The 19,832-nt window shown below is 43.6% G+C and overlaps 1 protein-coding gene across 2 annotated transcripts in view; it reads right to left on the bottom strand.

Annotated features, from left to right (window-relative positions):
* ATP10A (ATPase phospholipid transporting 10A (putative)) overlaps positions 1–19,832 on the bottom strand; it is a 186,460-nt gene that overhangs the window by 20,371 nt on the left and 146,257 nt on the right. For both annotated transcript variants that reach the window (XM_072737030.1, XM_025982272.2), the window contains exons 8-12: positions 18,141–18,358; positions 15,525–15,719; positions 12,494–13,082; positions 5,228–5,331; positions 5,008–5,134 (exon numbers count right to left, since the gene is read on the bottom strand). In XM_072737030.1, coding sequence (XP_072593131.1) covers positions 5,008–5,134; positions 5,228–5,331; positions 12,494–13,082; positions 15,525–15,719; positions 18,141–18,358 — 1,233 coding nt within the window. The remainder of the gene's footprint in view (positions 1–5,007; positions 5,135–5,227; positions 5,332–12,493; positions 13,083–15,524; positions 15,720–18,140; positions 18,359–19,832) is intronic.

The raw sequence follows: 19,832 nt of genomic DNA, 5'->3' as shown, positions 1-19,832 counted from the left end.
AGTCCAGGAGGCAGAATAACTGCGGCACTGAATATAATTCTTTGTATCTACAACAAAGCACTTCCAATGCTTTCTAACACAAGGCTAATTTTTAACATAACTTAGAAACAAAGCTTGTAGGGAAGATGGTGGGAATGACCATATTCTGAAGGATGAAAATGTCCTAAAAATTGTCCATCCCATACACAGCTTCTAAATGACATCCACAATATTTGTTCTCAGCAATGCTTACTGTTAGCAGTCTGAATAGACTATATAAGTCCATTATTTCTTGAAAGCAACATTATCCAGAATGGGTAATTTCCACAAATATAATTAACAGCGAATTTCCCGATGCAGGCCTCTGTATATTGGGACAAATCTTCTACCCAGTGGAGACAAGTGCTCTCCAGGTCAGCTTAAATTTTTCTCCTGTTGTCAACTTAATGAGATGGTCTCTACCTTCCCTCTAGAAGTAGAGCATTGCCTGAGGACTTCTCATTGGCCCAGCCTTTCCCTGTCACACTGTTCCCTGAGGCTGCTATGGGCTGAATGTGTCCCCCATCTCCAAAATTCATAGGTTGAAGCCCTAACCCTTGTTGTGATGGCATTATGAAGGAGGGTGGAATACTTATGAATGGAGCTAGTGCCCTTTTAATAAGGGACACAAGAGAGATGATCTCTCTCCACCATTGAAGAATACATAAAGAAGATAGTCATTTGCAAACCAGGAAGAGAGCTCTTTAAGGAACCAAACTGGCTGGCACTTTGATGCGGGCCTTCCAGCCTCCAAAACTGTGAGAAACCAATGTCTGCTGTTTAAACTGCTCCATGTATAATATTTTGCTATGGCAACCTGAAATGACTAAGAAAGACACCACTTCCCCTTCTCCTCCTAGAACGGATGTTGGGAGGTGCTGGGAGCGTGGAGCCAAGGTATAATACATGTACAAAAACCATGCATTTCTTAAATATATCCTATAATGCCCTTTCACAAATCACATACCTGTTCAACCAGACCTGAGCTCAGGAAACAGAGCATCAAGAGCTCTCTAGAAGCCCCCTCAGGGGTAAGTGTCAGTCTTCTCTCTTTTCATCTCATGCCGTATGTACAATGTGTTAGACCTGGGCTTACCTCTCATTTGAATGTATCAGAAGGCTAATGGGAACCTGGGAAGGGATTAAAAAGGAAGAGGAGATATTGTACCCAAGCTGCCCTCAGCTCTGAATCAGAGTTCACATGAGAAGAATCAGGCAGGGGTGTGGGTTTCAAAGTCTACTTAGGAATAAAACCATGTTACACTTCATGTGCACTGTAAGCATATCCCTGACAACCCAGGCACTGGAAAGCCATCTGGTCTTGGCCTTTCTCTTAACCCCTAGCCTCCCAGCTCTAGTATGGGGAGACAGTGTGTGCTCTAGGTCTCTGGCTCCCTATTTTAATCATCCAAAAGAGTTGACATCTACCAATATATCACTTTTGCTGTGATATATTCCCTGATATCTAGGGAAAGAGGGAGAGATGATCATGTCTGTCTTCATGTATTCAAAATGTCTTGTTCAGGGCAGCCTTGGTGGCACAGTTGGTTGAATGTTCAACTCTTGGTTTTGGCTAAGGTCATGATCTTGGGGTTGTGAGATTAAGCTCTGCATCAGATCTGTGCTCAGCATGGAGTCTAGTTAAGAGTTTCTCTCTCCCTCTCCCATAGCCCCTTCCCTTTGTGCATGTGCACGTGTGTGCTCTCTCTCTAAATCTTTAAAAAAATATCTTTTTCATACTTACTAATAACAGTGTATGGAATAATCATAATGGTGGCTACCCTTGATGAATTATTAATTGCCAAAAATTTGTGAGTAACTCAACCAGTTACCCACTCTTCACTAGAGAGCCACTTTCTACAAAAGGGACTTGTAACTCTCCACCTTTGTAAACCAGTTGCTCAGCCAGGGCTCCTTGATAAATGTCCTCCAAGAAAGCAAGCAGGGAAGGATTGACATAAATTCCAGTCCTTGGGGGAAAACCTAATACCTTAAAAATAAAGCATCTTCATTTCAGGAGCTAACTGGCCAAAGTAATGGGTCCTAACTAGGTTGCTGGATTGATCCTAACCTCTCTGTGCAGCTTTGAATCAAACACAGAAACATTATTGAACTCACAAAGAGAATTATGTAAAGTATACCTATCTCAGCATGAAATGCGGCTGAGAATAGAGTAAATCTCAGGGAACAGTTCTTTAAAAATTATCTGGAAGCATAGTGGTCTTTCTTCAGCTCTCTAACGTAGCTTATCAGTAATGGAATCCATGCAATTTAGAGTAAATGCCACCTCTCTACAGCTTGAGCCTTGGGAGAACTTGGCATTTTGAGTGTTATAACAGGATAGGTAGTAGGGTTCAAGCTAGTGCCACCATGCTTCACTGTGATCAAATGTGTCAGGTGGCTTTTTGTGGGAGGGGAGTTTCAGGTGACATCTGGAAAACAAACAGGAATGCTGGGGAAAGTGAACAGAGTGTTGTCCTTTGAATTTTGGCTCTTGGCCAGAACATTATGGAAAAGAAAATTTCAAGAACATAGTATATTTGGTAACCCTTTCTTTGTAGTTCTCTGATGTTATTTAATATAAGAACCTAAATGAAAAGGTTTAGAAGGGATATTTGGCTTATTAAAAATATAAATAGTTTACTTTGCATTTCTCAAAAATTAATGTGAGGATTTGGAACAGTGTCTGTAGATAAAGCTGTGATGGTGGCTCTCCTACTCTCCAGCTCAGGCTTCATCATTTGAATCTTAAATAAATATCCCAGACTGCAAGAGATGCTAAGTATTTAACAACCAGCTAGCAGCAGGGAAGCTGATTTGCTGTATTTTCACATTTCTGTGGTACAAATATACTCACCTTGGCTGATGTCAAGCTACCAACAGCATCAAAAAGCTATGCAAAATTCTTGAAAATTTATGCAATACAGCAGTGATTGCAAAATTTCTGAAAATGTATGAAAAGGCCCTCAAGCAGCAGGCATGAGTAGACTCCAGCACACTGCTGGTGCCCACTGTGGGGCACTCTGGTGGTTCACTGTCTCCTCTCAGAGCCATTGAATGCGCCCTGGAGATAAACACCCACTGAGGATGACAGCGGAATGTGGCTGAATCAGGATCCTAAAAACCTCTATTATCCTAGCCCCAAAAGAAAAATACTGGAACAGGGATGAGTAGAAAACCTTACTTTTAGATGTTTACATAGTTGCCCAAGTAAACATTACAGAATCCAAGCTAGAAAGCAATTCCTCTGAAAAAGATTGAGGAAGGTGAATTGATCTCAAGTTCAGTATGAACTTCGGGTATTCTAGGGCTATTAAAAATTCAGGACATCTTAACAGAGATACAGCATAGAGGCCAAGGGAGGTGATGGATGCCCAACCACCAGAAGGAGTCTGTACAGATGAGGTCAGCTAGGCTGTAACAGATATGGAGGCAGTAACCTAAGATTCATCCCCATGTGCAGCCGAGTATTCGACCCTGTGCCTGGACCTTGTCAGTGCTTCACTGCACCCCCTCTGCTCACCCCCACAGGATTATTACCTGGCAGATAAGGAGACTAGGATGCCAAAAAGACTGAGTCACTTGCCCAGGCTCTCATGATCAGTAAGTGACAGAGCCAGGATAGGACAGATAACCAAGCCAAGGCTCCTAGACTCTGAAAGAAGGAAAGGTAAGAGTGCCTAAAAATACAGGTACACATCATGGGGACTCATAGCCAAGCCCTCAAACAGTTAAGGTCTCACCCTCTGGGAAAGGGAAGAGATTTTGTCTGCCCTGCTCCACAGGGTGGGACCATTACCCACTGGTAGAAGGGACTGGGGAGGCAAATTTTACTGCATCCAAGAGTCAGAGCCCTCCAAAGAGAGTGCTCACAGTGAAGGGTCGAAGAAGTGAGACAGGTACAACCTGCCCATGGGCCAGGAGGACCAAGAAGGAACCCCTGCCTATCCCACAGATCTGATCAACAGCGTCTTTTGGAGAAGCATCTCCTAGATGTGAACAGTCCTAGTGCGGTAAATTAAAACCCAGCAAGCTAGAAAAAACACAGCTGTCTTCCAAGTGTTTTATTTAATCACCCCCAAGGATGTTGCTCATGATGTCTCTGGGCATCTGGATCTTGGGGCTTTTTTGAGCAGTGCATGTCCTCTATAGGACACCATAGGCAAAAAAGAATATTATACAAAGTGTGTATGTTATGCTATTAAATATATTACTATATTAGATATGCATATATAGATATATAGATAGCCCAGATCCTTTGTCCAGGGAATAGGACCAAATAAATTACAGCCTTTCTGTATTAAATGAAGAGGGATGGACTCCAGTTTCTTCATGCCCCAGGTATACCATCTGACTACTGGCACCACAGGTTGGGGTGTGTGCATATATAGCTTGATCACAAGCAGTTCCTGGTATGGTCATAGTACATATACAAAGACTCAGCTACTTTAATACAGACTTAGTATTAAATATTTTAAATATTAAAATTCTTATAAATAGTAATATGAACACAGTAGCAAATATGAACACATTTTAGTAAAAATGAGCTTTTTTTCTTTTCATCCAAATTGAATCTATGAAACATTCATAAGATGTAAAGTACAGCCATTTCTGGAGTCCAATAGTTTCTTTTTGTTTTAGGGGTAGGAGGTGGAGGGAGTCCCTTCAAGCATCAGTTGTTGAGAAGCCTCATTCCTCATCTCTATTTCTGGTGGGAAAGCAGGGTTTAAGGGGAGGCAAGCCAGATGTTGTCACTGGGTGCCTGGTCGGACAGCACATGGAAGGCCACAGAAACAGGCCATGGTGTGAATGTTCTCTCAAGGATGGCTGGGCCTGGGAGCCATGCTAGCATCAGGGCAGGCAATTCTTCAACCAAGCCAAGCATGTGCAGAGCTACCAAATGACTAGAGCCATGTCACCTCCCCATCCAGAACTGTCTCTGCAAATTCCATACTGCTTGGCACAACACATGCTCATGTGCATAATTACCCAACAGATGCAAGTTTGTTTCCAGGCGAATGGCAGACTGGAAAAGAAGCTCCTCACGGTTATCCAGAGAAGATTCTGCTTCCAAGTGGCTTTGCAACCAACAGGCATACTCTTCTTTACTCAGAACCTATGTGAAACACACTGATGAGTGCCACGCAGGCACTGAGCACTATGGAGGCAGTGGTCAGCACACATGCTTGTGGAGGTGACACCCACTCACCCTCTTGGCAATGCACAAGGTGCGCAGGCCTTCCACTGCATACAAGTTGAGGTAATTCTGAGTCTTGCTTCGGATTTTCTTTTGATGCCTTCCTCTGGCATCATCTAGGTTGGATTAGAAGCAGAAATAGGGATAAGTAAGAACAAGAGTCCAGTGGAATACTCTGGACCATTCAATAAACCTCAGGTAGCTTTGCATGGCATTGAAACAACTCCACATATGTAGCTTACCCAGATGAGAGGTTGGTATCACCCCAGAGGTTCCAGCCTGGAAGCATTTCTTACCCCGCTTCCAGGCTAGCTTCCCATGAAAGTAGTCATACTCACAGACACAGAATGTACAATAGTGGTTGCCAGCGGCTGAGGGGGTGAGGAGACAAGAGCAACCGTCCAATGGGTACAGTGTTTGTTTTGCAAGATGAAGTTCTGGAGATCTATTGCACAGCAATGTTCACTACTTGAACTGTCACTTATTAAGATGGTATATTTTAGGTTATGTGGGGTTTTTTTTTTAACCACAATTAAAAAAAAAAACTAAGTCCATTAATAGTTCTCCAAACAGCCGCCCCTTTTTGTTTCCTGTAGACACAGCTGAGCAGACTTCCTGCTTATTAACAAACCAGAGGCTGACTCTGAGCCTCACCTGACTGTGGCATCCATGACAAGGTGATGCTTACTTTCTTAAATCTGCCATTTTCATGGGCTGCCAATTATGAGTGGAAAGGCATAAGGCATTTTAGTTTGTGCATGATAAAAATATATTATGACTGTGTTTCAGGGCCAGTGGGAAATAAGTGGTCTGCACCTTCCTGCTGTGCTCTAGCTGGCTGAGTTTGGAACTGCATTTTGTTGCAATTCATTAAGCAGGAATGTCACAAAAGCATCCTTCCAACAACCTCCTATAAGAGACATGTGTAAACCTCCCCACCACTAGATTCATCCCCAGTCTATTTCATCACATGTAAACAATACGCACTTTTCACGTAAAATTTAAAGTAAAAGCTGGTATTTTAAAAAAGAATCAAATCATATTTTTGATGGTTATTAATGACCTTTGTTGAAATGAGAAGCTTATATAAACAAAACTTTATTAGGACTGCTCTGGTGTCCTTGGTCCAGGAGGTGGATGTAAATGAAGCTACATATTCTTCTAGTTTGTGAAAAAAAATGTACTTTAATACAAAATGCAGTTTCTTTCCCTAGAGCACCAACAGTATTACCAGACAGAATATAGGATGTGCAAATATCACATAAGACATAGTTTTACTAAGAACATTGTGTTTTTTTTTTTATCTGGAATTCAAATTTAACTTAACTGGGCATTCAATATATTTTGTTTGCTAAATCCAGCAACTGTACTTATTGGTAGTGAGGCCCCTGGTCTGGGGCAGGCTGTCTACTATCTGAGTCAGGCCCTAGACAAACTGGGCCTGGGAGAAACACTTTCACCTCTCAGACATGTGTTCTTCAGAGAGAAGATAGCACCCCTGAGGGTCTAAAACATTGATTCTGGGACAAAAGCCCAGAATTAATTTTAATTACATATTTAAAACATACTTAGGCAGAGCATAAGGCACAGATATATAACAAATACACAGCATATCTGTGGCATTAAAATGTCATGGGGAAATCATTAAAAAATGTCTAAAAAGGCTCTTTAAGGGAACAATAGTGAAAAAAAGAGAAAACAGTGCCCTAGATTACTTTGCTTTAGGAATTTAAATTTCCTGAAAAGATGACAATCCAAAGATGACATCTTAATTTTGACTACCATTTACTCCGATACTGTGATAGCAATTTTAGAAGGGTATAATAACAATTGCTCCACATGCTGTTATTTGAGCAAATACGTATCTACCTGAGGGCCTTTGGAATCATAATAATAATAATAATAATAATAATAATAATAATAATAATAAAGTACTTTGGTTTCCAGAGAGGGGACAGGAAGACTGCACTCCAGCAAAGCAGCAGTGTGCAGGGGCTGTGGCTGAACACTTGGTCAAAACAGAACTGATGGAGCTAGAGGGTGGGCCTGGCAGCTTGGCACACTGGGAGCCATGGATGAGCGTGTGATCACACAGGCTGCCACGCTGAGCTGTTTCTCTATGAGGTCACCCAATCACCCAAGCAGGGCCTGGGACAGGAAGAAAAGTAGTACTGCTCTGCCTTGACCCCTCACTCCTCCAGACACACACATCCTCTGCCACCTGAGGTACAACCTTGCTCCTGATTCTTACATGACTTCTCCCTCGTATATTCCCACTGCACCAATGCTGGACAGTCACTGGGAAGAGCCAGTGTTGGGGTTTGCAGGATTGGCAATTCGTAGATGCTGGGATACATCTACATTCTGATGGAGGGGCCAGGTCGGTGGAAAGAACACAAATGCAAAGCAAGCAAGCACTGAGGGAGCTGGAGGCATCTAAAAAGAGAGCATTGGGCCCTATCCTAGAAAGCAAACCCATGGACACCCCCCCCCCCCCCCCGCCGAGTTATGTGGTCAGCCTGGCTCTCCTGCACTAATCTCAGACTATAGGCATTCCCACATTCATACTGCACTTTAAGTGATATTCACACAATATCAGCCTCTTCTTTCTGATATTGTACAGGCAACCCAGACCCCTTGCAGCTTTTCTGTCTTTGGCAGTAGGAAGAATTCTGTGTCTGTAACATAGCTACTTGAACAATGGGGCAACACCAGGGGCAGAAGTGGCACCAATGCTACCTAGCACCTTTTGGTGGGTGGTGGTGGCCTGAAGGGCACGTGGAGAAGGTCCCTGCAGCCACAGCCAGGTGCTGGGTAGGGAGGGATTTGGGGGGGCATGCACAGTATCAGACAGTAACAGCTCCTGTCAGTCTGTATGGATGACTTCCAAGTCCCTGACCTCAAGATGCAGTAGATGGAGAGGAACCCTGCTCCAGCTCTGACTCTGGCTGAGCAGTGCAGATGGACACTGCAGTGGAGTCCCTACCAGGGCACTGCTGGCAATGCTCAGAACCCTATGAAGGGGACCTCAGAGGAAAACATCCACTCCTACTCATGATTTTAACAGGTGTGGTTTTTAAAATTTTTTATTCTATTCATTCATGAGACACACACACACACACACACACAGAGAGAGAGAGAGAGAGAGAGAGAGAGAGAGAGAGAGAGAGAGGTAGAGACGTAAGCAGAGGGAGAAGCAAGTTCCCCATGGGGATCCAGATGCAGGACTTGATCCTAGTACTCTAGGATCATGACATGAGCCAAAGGCAGATGCTCAACCACTGAGCCACCCAGGTGCCCCTTAACATGTGTTTTTAAAATGCTCTAAGTGCATTTTCCATTTCTTCTATGCTTCAGACAAGTTTATTTCTTCTAGAAGGAGTTTCACTGTAGTAAGACAGTAAAATAAGAAGGTAAATTCCCCTCTTTGTTCATGCATGCATTGACTGATTTACTGAATAGCAGCAGTGTGTGAGGCCCATGCTAACTGGTGGGACACTCTCCATCCTCACTCTTGGAGGATGGTGGAGCAGTCTGGGTATTTGTGTCTTAGACATCCCACAAAGTGGCAACTGGACCAAACCTCAAGCAAGTGAATCTTAAGGGGAAGGAACCCGAGAGAAGGGAAAGGGACCTACAGCTTATACTCCATACTTATATCAGACCAGCCCTTGGATAAGGGCCTCCTGTGAGGTCAGCATCCTGATTTCCTTGGTACAGATGGGAAACAGAGGCAAAGAAAATAAGTGACTTATCCAGGGTCCTACGAGCCCATAAATGGAGACCTGGGATTTGAAGAGAGATATACAGGTACGGGGTGGGGTGGACTCCCTGCTTTCCACCTGATCCCATACAACTTCCAAGCCATGATTACATCTTAAGAATAGGACACATTCCCTCTAACAGTCACATCCACCATTAGTGTAGCCTCTTCATGCCTTTTTTGGTAAAAGTGTTAGATCTCTTTGAAGAAAGATCTTAAAGGTCTAAAGTAATTTTGAGGATAAAACTTATGTGCCTACTTCACTCTATTACCAGCACACAGGTACAGCAGCACAGGTAAGTACTCTGTATGTCTGCTTCTCTCCACAGCCACCCACCCCACAAAGTAAAGTTGAAGCATTTATACATAATGTCAGGGTGTCATCATTAGATAACCTCAAGGTGACCCCAGAGCCATCCTCCAGTTCCTCTCTTGGGAAACCAAGGGGGTCTCAGAACATCCTGAATCTTAAGTTGCTGGATGTCTACATGCAGATCTTCCCTATCCCATACTACCTGAACTACACACTGCTTAGAAATTCCTAGAATAAGATGGAGAACTACACAAACTGTTTTATTTTTAATTTCCCCTTTTCAGTGTCATGGTTTGGGCAATGTGTAACAATAGTAATATCCCCCTTTTACAGGGCTTTTTCATGGTGGAACAGATGGAAAACTTTGCTTCTCATCTATAGTTACCTAGATATGGGTAGTAATTTCCTCTGAGAGACCTCTGTTTGCTAGTGCTACTCCAGACCTTTTACTTTATATATAACCCTGCTGTATGCGGTGAAGGCTGAAATTCAGTGGTCCATTAAACTGTCTTTAATGAAAGGCTGTGAAATAGCACAGAGATGATTGGATTTTTTTAATAGTAGAATTAAATCTGTTCAGATAATTGCCATATCTGTTTTTCTTTTGTGTGGATGCAAAATTAAATTTCAGAATAAAGAAGGCTTGTAAAATATATGTGGAAGTTTTCTTCTCTTTTTTGAAAAGAATACATATGAACTCTTCTTTAAATGTTAGGCAGAATTCACCTGTGAATCCATCTGGTCCTGGATTTCTATTTTTTGGTAGTTTTTTGACTACTAATTAAATTTTGTTACTATTAATTAGTCCGTTCAGATTTTCTATTTCTCTGTGAAATAGAAAGTTTTCTATAGAAAATACAAACTTTTTCAGTTTTAGAACATTGTATGTTGCTAGAAATTTATTTACTTCTTCTAGGTTGTCCAACTTGTTGGCATGTAATTTTTTTTGTAGTATTCTCTCATAATCCTTTGTATTTCTGTAGTGTCAGTTGTTACTTCTCCTTTCTTGTTTCTGGTTATTTATTTGGGTCTTTTTTTTTTTCCCTTGATGAGCCTGGCTAAGGGTTTATCCATTTTGTTCATCTTTTTTTTTTAAAGAATGAGCTCTTGGTTTCTTCTTCTTTTTTTTTTTTTTCGAGCTCTTGGTTTCAAAGATTTTCTTCCTACTGTTTTTTTTCCCCCAGTCTCTATGTCATTTATTTTTGCTGTGATAATTATTATTTCCTTTCTTCTACTACTGTTGGTCTTTGTTCTTCTTTTACTAGTTCCTTTAGGTGTGAGGTTAGACTATTTAGTTGCACTTTTTCTCATTTTTTGAGGCAGGCCTATATCGCTATATACTTCCCTCTTATGGCCACCTTTCCTGCATCCTAAAGGTTTGGGAGCATTGTATTTTCATGTCCATTTGTTTCCATGTACTTTCTGATTTCTCTGATTTATTTCCTGACCCTTTAGTTCTTTAATATCATGTTGTTTAGCTTCCACGTGTTGTTTTGTTCCAGTATCTCCCCCCCCCCCCAATAAATGGTGGGAAAACTGGACAGCTATATGTACAAGAATGAAACTGGACCACTTTCTTACATCACACACAAAAATAAACTCAAAATGGATTAAAGACTTAAATATGAGACCTGCAACCACAAAGGTCCTAGAAGAGAACACAGGTAGTAATTTCTCTGACATTGGCCATAGCAACATTTTTCTAACTATGTCTCCCGAGGCAAGGGAAACAAAAGCGAAAAAAAAAAAAAACTATTGAGACTACATCACAAAGAAAAAGCTTTTGCACAGCAGAGGAAACAATCAACAAAACAAAAAGGCAACATATGGAATGGCAAAATGAAGAAGGCTCCTGGAAAGCCAAGTCAGCCTGCGAATTGGATTCTATGTCCACTAGCACAGAAGCCCTGCCCTCTGGTAGGGTTACTGCCATGAAAAGCTATCCAAACTGTTTTCAGAGACATGTTTACAAATTAAGAGGCAACAGCTCTGCCATGGGAAAAGAGTCCTCCAGTACACTTTCCCACAGTGGAGTGGTGCCACACTTGGGAGCCAGGAGTCTTGTTCTGAGACACTGAGATTATAGTGAGAGGACCACAGGAAGTAAAGTATTCCCTAGTTCCATCCCAGAGCTCTGGAAAGGCCATACCTATTGTACATGGTTTCACAGCAGGTTGCACCTAGAGCTGTTTCCAGGATACAATAGACAGGAAGACTATGGAGGTCAGGTAGCAGAACCCCAGCAGGTACTTCTCCATCTGCCAGCAGCATCCTCACCTCCATCCTGCCTCTCTCTCTCCCGGGGGTCAGATGTGCACTCCATCATTGTCCAAGTAGAGAGGAGGGGTGACCAGGTTTACTAATGGGGACTTAGGCCATTCTTTTCTCAAGACCCAAAAGCATTTATATCTAGAAGGAGGTTAAAGGAAACCCTTCTGCTGGAAAAAGTTCCACTTTCTAACACCAATAGTTTTTCAAATTCCTCTTGTTTAACATAGAAATTATATGGAACTCTAGTACACCAAAGAGACTAAGATGGAGCTGCTCTGCCTGAAGGTGGGACAGATGGAGGCAGCTGAGAAACCAGCAGCATCCACTACCTAGGCTCTCACTGTGGCCTGAGACAGCTTCACAAATGGGCTAGAACCATAACCTGGTTGCATACCTGCGCTGGTCCAGGCATCATAGAGCAGGATGGAAGCTCTTGGAACTTCCAGTCTAAAAGTTCTTAACCTTCATTGTCCAGATTTATAGAATGATGCTAATGGATGCCTGGGGGACTCAGTGGTTGAGCGTCTATCTGCTGTTAGCTCAGGTCATGATCCCGGGGTCCTGGAATTGAGTCCCTGATCGGGCTTCCTGTAGGAGGGAGCTTGCTTCTCCCTCTATGTTTTTGTCTCTGTGTGTCTCTCATGAATAAATAAATAAAATCTTAAAAAAAGGGAACCCCCAACCCCACTGTTCTAAGGTGAGTTCAGGCACTGAAACTCTCCATCTCCCACCCCTCAGAGCATTCTAGTCCAAATCCCTTAAAGGAGGAGAGGACAATCCAGAGAGGCAAATCTCTGATGGGCACTGCTTCAGAAAAGGCTTAATGAAAATCACTTTACATTCACATGGGAAGGGACTGGGGAAAGGGACTGATTTCTTGGGGCTTCCACCTGGAACTGAGGGTACTGCCCAGAGGAGGGGAGCTGGATACCTGAGGAGCAGGGCAGCAAGAGATCCATGACCACTGAGTCGGCTCCTTTGGTGTAGACATTGATCTCATCAGTGAGTGGATGGCGGATCACCACTGACATCCTCTTGCGGATGGAGTCAAAACCCAGTATATGCAGGAGCTCGAAGGTGAGTCTGCCCAAGTGCGGCAGCTCCACGGACACCTGGTCATGCAGTCGGTCCACCAGTGCACAGTTGTAGGCTCGTGCAGCATACACAAGCGCTGCCTCGTCAGGGCTCTCTGCCTCATAGCGCAGCTCCCACTCCTGCTCCTTCTCCTGCTCCAGCTCCTGTTCCTGGGCAGTGTGCTCTGGGGCCCAACTGGCAGCCCCGCTGCTATAGCCATTGCTCGCGATGGCTTTGGTTGGCTGGCTCAGCTTCTCCTCCAGCTTGAGCAGCGTACGGTCATTGGATAGAGTGGACAGAAAGTTGGACCCTGACTTGTGGGTGGCTTTGTTGGTGGCCAGGCTCCCGATGCTGCTGCAGCCTGAGGTCAGGCGGCTGGGTGAGAACCTCCGTAGGAAGTCTTCTATCGTCTTCACAGGGGACTTCACCTCAAACCTTACCCTCACCTGCAAGAGATGCAGTCAGAAGGCAGGTGAGGTATATCTAGAGGCCTCATGCAAATGACCACAGGGCACCCCTCCACTTCTCCAGTGGAAGCTCAGAGCACAGAGTTCCCATTTCCCAGATTTGGGGGCATACAGTAGAAACTGCAACCAGAGCCAGCATTTTTCCTTGAGACCATCCTTTGGTCTCTTCCACTTACTTAAACAAAAATTAGCAATATACATTCTTTTAGAATGTGATCCCCTAAGTAGCCACACCAAGGCTCTGGACTGACTCAGGGACCATGTGGCTAGTAGTACCTGCAGGCTTAGACACTATCCCCTCTGATAGCTGTTCCCACACTGCAATGTCCCATTGCTTTGGAGAAGAGGTTCAGAAGTGTATGCCTGGCACAAAATCCAGCTTTCTTCCCTGCCCCCCATCAATTACAAAAAGCAGTTAACAAAAGACCAATTTATACATTGCTTTGAATTATGTCTATATAAAATTTAAATAACATTCCCAAACCCAAGAGAACTTTTCCAAACAGATTAAATGCTTGGAAAAATTCAGGATTCAAACAATTTAGCATGTTTTTTTTTTTTAAGTCACAATAAATTACGTATCTTCTAACAAGAAGTGAAAACAACAAAATGACAGTTATATACATTTGCTAAAGTTCCAAACAGCTCAATGATGGAGCAACAGCAATCTTCTATTTAAATGAGTATTGTTCACTAATGCCGGTATAATATACCTATTTTAATTTTCTGCTAGAAAATGGATTCAGAGCAAATGTTGCAACAATCAAAACATTGAATTATAGTTAGCCTTAAATTTTCATAATTTTCCCCATATGCCCAAAGTTGTAAATTACATAACAGCTTCCAGAAAAGTTAGGCATTTGCTAAAGCAGGGCACATGGGACCAATTTTGGTAAAGATGCTGCTTCTTTGTTTGTATAGACTTTAAATGTGCTACATATCCAAGGGGGAGACTCAAGCAGCCACACTGGAGCTCCTGCTGGCTCCAAATACCCTTGAAGATAGCACTCACTAAGTGCTATCCAGAGACCTGTTCGTTAGCAGTCTGAAGGCAGGAGATTAAATATCCTGTATCCTATGTGGAATGCACTACATCTGTGACCATCATCACATGCCTCAGTCATGCTGGGGTCTCTCTCACTTATTCAGTAGTTGCAACAATGTCTGGGTCTCAGACAAGTCTAACTAGAAACCAGATACTTCTCTAGGGATGCATGCCAGTGGGACTTGAATACAGGGTGGTGGCAGAACCCAAAGGTCAGATGAGGGATACTAAGGCAGCTATGAGGTGAGCTGCCCCAGGAAGCAGCCCTCACCTAAGGCAGATGGTGCAACCCTGCAGTCTCTGGGTGATGGGACCTGTCCACTCTGGATCCACCAGGCCCACTGGAGCTTCTGCAGGCCAATGTGGCAGGAGCAAGAACACAGGAGCAAAAACATGGTGGGGGGTGCCGTGGGGGGTGGGGGAAGCTGCATCACTGCCAGATATGCTGCTGTGAAGACAGAGCAGAGACCCTTTGTTTATCCCACATCACACACCAATGGCTCCATCAGTGGAACCTGCTGCCTCAGGGGGAGGGAAATGGGTCTGGGAGAGAGGGCGGTTGAGGGGCAGGTCTATGGCATGCATCTGGCCCTAGAATACACTGGTTTTTATCCATGTAAAGTTGCCTAGCTGCACTATGCAGATTCCTCCTTAGGTGCACCCCCCCACACACACCTTCTGGCCTACCTGGAGGAGTTGTTAACAGATATAAAGGACCTGTTCATACATGAAACTTAACTCTCTTCAGAGAGAACCTTGTAATTAACCCAAACAAAAAACAACTTGGGCATTGCCATATTTCTACCATCTTAGTAACCTCTGATTGATTCTTGACCACCTCTCCTTGAAAGACATTAAAAGCCCTTTTAACACCAGTTACAATTATGTGCAAAGCCCTACTCTGACCCCTTCCTTTAAACTCTTACTACTGCCTCCATGTCACAGGTCAGGTGCTTAAGGCACAGGAGGGGAATGGCTTGTCCAAGGCCACTCAGCTGGGTGGTAAGGTACAGATTCAAGTCCAGGAGATTTGTCCTATCCTGTCCACTCTCCTGTGAGAGTTTGGAACCCTGCAGCTCTATGTAGGTTGTGCAGGGCAGCCCCCCTCCAGGACAGTCTGGTATATGCCCCACTTATCATGGCCTCAGAAGTTTCTCCTCTCTCACTTGGCCCCAATCCTCCTACCTGTTCACTGTAGCCTGGGGATGGCACCACAGAACCAACGAGCTAGGTTGCCCTATACCAAGCCCTCTACCACATCCCCTTAAACCCAAGAAGTAGTGCTGAGCAGTCCTACTGGAAAGGGAGGACTGACAACAGTGAGGCCATGCCAAAGGTTGAAGGCATTAGCTTCACAGGGATACTCCATAACTTGCCTTCTGCCGTGGTTGATCCGGGGACGTGACAACTACTGTGTTGCAGATGGTGAGTGCAATGAAGAAGTCAAACACGTCAGATAGCTCTGGTGACAGGTGGGCCAGAGGGTGCTCCTGGTGCCTTGCGATGGCCAGGCACCTGTCACATTCACTCACCTTCTCAAACAGCTTTGGATCGGGTGTAATGTCTTTCTCCTAGAAGAGGACAGAGACTGAGGGGTGAGTATAACCCAGTGACTTGCCAAGCGTAATGGTGCTTGACTATTTAAAGATTTTATTTATTTACTCATGAGAGATACAGAGAGAGAGAGGCAGAGACATAGGCAGAGGGAGAAGCAGGATCCCAGGACCCTGGAACCATGCTCTGAGTCAAAGGCAGACTCAACCATTAAGCCACCCAGGTACCCTGGTGCTTGACTATTTAAGGCACCTTGATTTTATTATAAGCAGTAAAGACATCTTCATGTGGCTCATATACATAGGCTATTTTATAACGATGAATTATGTATAATTGGTAAAAGAATATATGACTTACCTATGAAATGAAATTCATGTAATCATTCCTTTTAATGCACATGTTCTCATTATAAAATAATACAGGTAAGAATATATATTATAATAACATATCTAACTCAGAAAGATTTGAAAAAGGCAGAGAAGGGAATATTTCACAAATCTGTATCATATCACCTGACAGTAATACATACTTTTTTGAAACACATGCTTCTGTGTTGCCTTGCAAACTTTTTTCTATACATTTACATTTTACATCATCAAATATTTAATACATTTCCTTTTGATATAAACTCAAAAGTGAGATTGCTAGATCAGACAGTAATTCTTTTTAAGTTTTCACGAACCTCCATACTTGTTTTCCCTAGCAGCAGCATCAGTTTGCATTCCCACCAGCAGTGTCTGAGGGTTCTCGTTTTCCCACATCCTCACCAACACTTCTTCTTCTTTTTTTTTTTTCTCACCAACACTTCTTATCTCTTGGCTGTTTGATGACAGCCATTCAACAGGTGTGAAGTGATATCTCATTATAGTTTTGATTTACATCCTCACCTTAAATTTATACAATGCTATATGTCAACTATATCTCAATAAAAAGAATGTATACATGAGTTGGCATATCTGTTTTCCCTAAAACACTATATACAGTGGACCCTTGATCAATGCAGGGGTTGGGGCACAGGAGAAAAGTCTATGTATAACTTTCGACACTCCTAAAATAAGCCTACTACTGACTGCAAGCCTTACTGATAACATAAATAGTTGACTAATGATATATTTTGCTTGTTATGTGTATTATATACCGTATTCTTAAATTATGTAAGCTAGAGAAAAGAAAATATTATTATGAAGGGGTGCCTAGGTGGCTGAATTAAATGTCTGTCTCTGGGTCAGATCATGACGTCAGGGTCCTGGGATCAAGTCCCTCACTGGGTTCCCTGCTCAGTGGAGAGTCTGCTTCTCCCTGTCAGCCCCACCCCCATGCTCTCTCTTTGACTTTGTCCCTCTCTCTCTCACTTTCTCTCAGAATAAATAAAATCTTTTAAAAAACTAAAAAAAAAAATTATTATGAAAATCATAAGGAAAATGCAATACAGTACTTTATACTATACTGTATTTATTTTTAAAATTATGTGTGTAAGTGGCCCTGCACAGTTCAAATCTGTGTTGTTCAACAGGCATGTGCACTTTGAACTTTCCAGCCTTTTTAGGATCATTTGAAAATACAACTTTTAACAATTTCAAAATAGGCATGCTATGATTCATTTGGCCATTTTTTGATCACTGAATACATTTTTTTCTACTAGTAAACTTCTATGCACAGAAATCTTTGATTGAATCACTAAATTCCTAGGTCAGAAAGTTTGAATATTTCAAATACTCTTGGGCTCATATTGTTAAATCAAAGTCAGAAAAGCTTAGTCCAACACAGTTTCCCTCCTATCAAGTGTGAGAGGCCTCCTTCCCAAATGCTTTTATAAAAACCCACCCGTCATGACCATAAGGTAATATTAGGTAGCCTCTATATGGGTTTCAAAGGACATAAGAGAATGAGGCCACCACAGAGTGATCAAAATGGATTCTCTCTCTGTCTGCTCTTAAATCATTTTAGAAGCCAAAGTTTTTTTTGAGATGGTCATTCACTCACTTCTGGAAATTTCCCTGACTGATCAGAATGGTCCATAAATGTTTGGGCAGCAGCCAAGGCAAGGAAGAAAGAAATTATCTCATCTAATGAAAACTTTTTTTTTCCACTTGGCTTTGCTTTTTCACAGTTGTCATCTTGCTCTGATGCTTTATTTATTTCATTTGGCAGGACAAACTTCCTCTCCATCATCCACCTGGGTAGTTCACTGGCAATCCCCCATTCTTAGAGGCCATGTCAAAGGGGCCATGTCAGTGTTTTAGAAAAGATACAGCACTGTGGGGAGAAGGTGTTGGCCACAAAAGTTCTGTTAACAGAGGAGAGCTAACCCTCCCCAACCACAGCTCATTTCTATTGTTACATTCGGATACTTTTGATGAATGGAGCTAAGTGACAGGGCAAGGAAAGGTGGTGCTACCCCAGCATGGGGCAGCTGCTGTCCTCTGAGTGGGACTCACCATAGGGCTGCTGAAGGCCGTGTGCTTGGACAGCATGCTGGCCCACTTGGCCTCAGCCCGGCTGCCTGTGCGCCGATGTGACTTGGTGCTCTGGCTCCTGTGCATGATACGAACACTCTGGTGGCTCCCAATGCTGCCACGCTGAGGCAGTGAGCCTCCTTTGGACACTGCCTCTTCCTCCTCTGAGTCTGCCTCCTGGTACCTGGCCAGACGCTGGGCTGTGGGCAGAGGGACATGGGGTGACATGTCACAGGGAGGCTAGGAAAATGGAAGCTGACTCAGAGCACTCGCCACCATAGCTTTTTTAAAGGCAAGGCCACTTTATTGAGAATTTCCACTGAGAAATGGATGCTGTTCTCATTTATCTGTACCTACAGTCAATCTGATGAGGTTGACATTCTCAACAACACTGCACAGATGAGCAGACTGACTCACAGAAAACTTAAAGAACTTGCTAAGTGCATAGGACTCAAGAGGGTGGAGATGACATCCAGGTCAATGTGATGCCCAAGCTCAGGTCCAATGCATTTTGGCACAGTGGCCATCCCATTCCATAAACAAGTAAGGAGTGGACAGATATAGATTCATATTTGGCCTCTCTCTTCAGGTGACTCAAGGGGTGATGAATGGGGTCTGGGCAGCAGATAGCAGGGAGATGAAGGCAGGGACACAGTGAAGGCCTAGTCCCCAGAGTAGCCAGGCTCCAGGCTTTGTCCTTTATCCTGGGGTCATGGGGCTACTTGGCTCTGTGGGGCTGTCAGGACAGATCACATATTAAACATCTGCCCTGTAATCACACAAAAGTACTGGTTCTCAGGATGTGCTGATGGTGCTTTTCCATGGAGGATCCTTGTTCAGGGCCAGGCAGCGGGTGGGGATCATCTGCATTCACCTTATACGGATGAAGCTCTACACATCAGGGAGGCTAACAGTCCTTGTGGTTGCACAGAGTGGACAAATGCCACCAGGATACAGAGCCAGCAGGCAAAGACTACTTTGACTGTATTCTATGCTTGAACCCTCAAGAGGGCGCAGCCCAGAAAAAGTTCTTGTGGCCAAGTGGCCACTCAGTGAATCACATGAAGTACATCTGCACTATTTCTTGCTAATGGATGTCTCCAAACACATCTGTCTGGCTTTGCCCAGTTAGTTCAGCTGGTTTCATCATGGACGAGCAAGGAGACTATTCATGAGGATTATTCATTCAAAACAAGGAATTACTAAGAACTTCAAGGGCAAGTTCAGTGCTGAGTGTGAGCAGAAGGTATCTCAACACAAGGTGGCCTGCATGAGGGGGTAAGAAGGGCTCTCCAATCTGGGCATGCCTGTGGCGTTGGTCTGTCCTGTGAGCCAGGCCTTATATTCAGTATCTTTCATCAGTAAGACTTTTCTTTTGGGATGAGAAAAACAGAGATAAGGCAAGGAAAGTCACCCATGGTCACAAGGCCAAGTAATTGCCAGGATTCAACTCAGGGGGTGCCTCACCCTAGAAGTAAATCTTCTGCCCATTCCACCCACTCCTGGCTGATGTAAGTCCCAGCTTGGTGGTGAATGAAAAGCAAAGAACAAAGCCCAGACACAGTGCTGTCAAACTTCTGGGCTTGTGCATTTAGAGCTTGGTGTCAACCTCTCCAAGGATACACCTGTCTGTCCCACCCTCCTGAAGCAGTAGTCAAATGTTAGCCTAAAAGT

This window comes from Vulpes vulpes, chromosome 14 (assembly GCF_048418805.1).
Source record: "Vulpes vulpes isolate BD-2025 chromosome 14, VulVul3, whole genome shotgun sequence".
Classification (NCBI taxonomy): domain Eukaryota; kingdom Metazoa; phylum Chordata; class Mammalia; order Carnivora; family Canidae; genus Vulpes; species Vulpes vulpes.
Note: the sequence above shows the minus strand (reverse complement) of the source record. Positions and strands in the feature narration are given on the sequence as shown.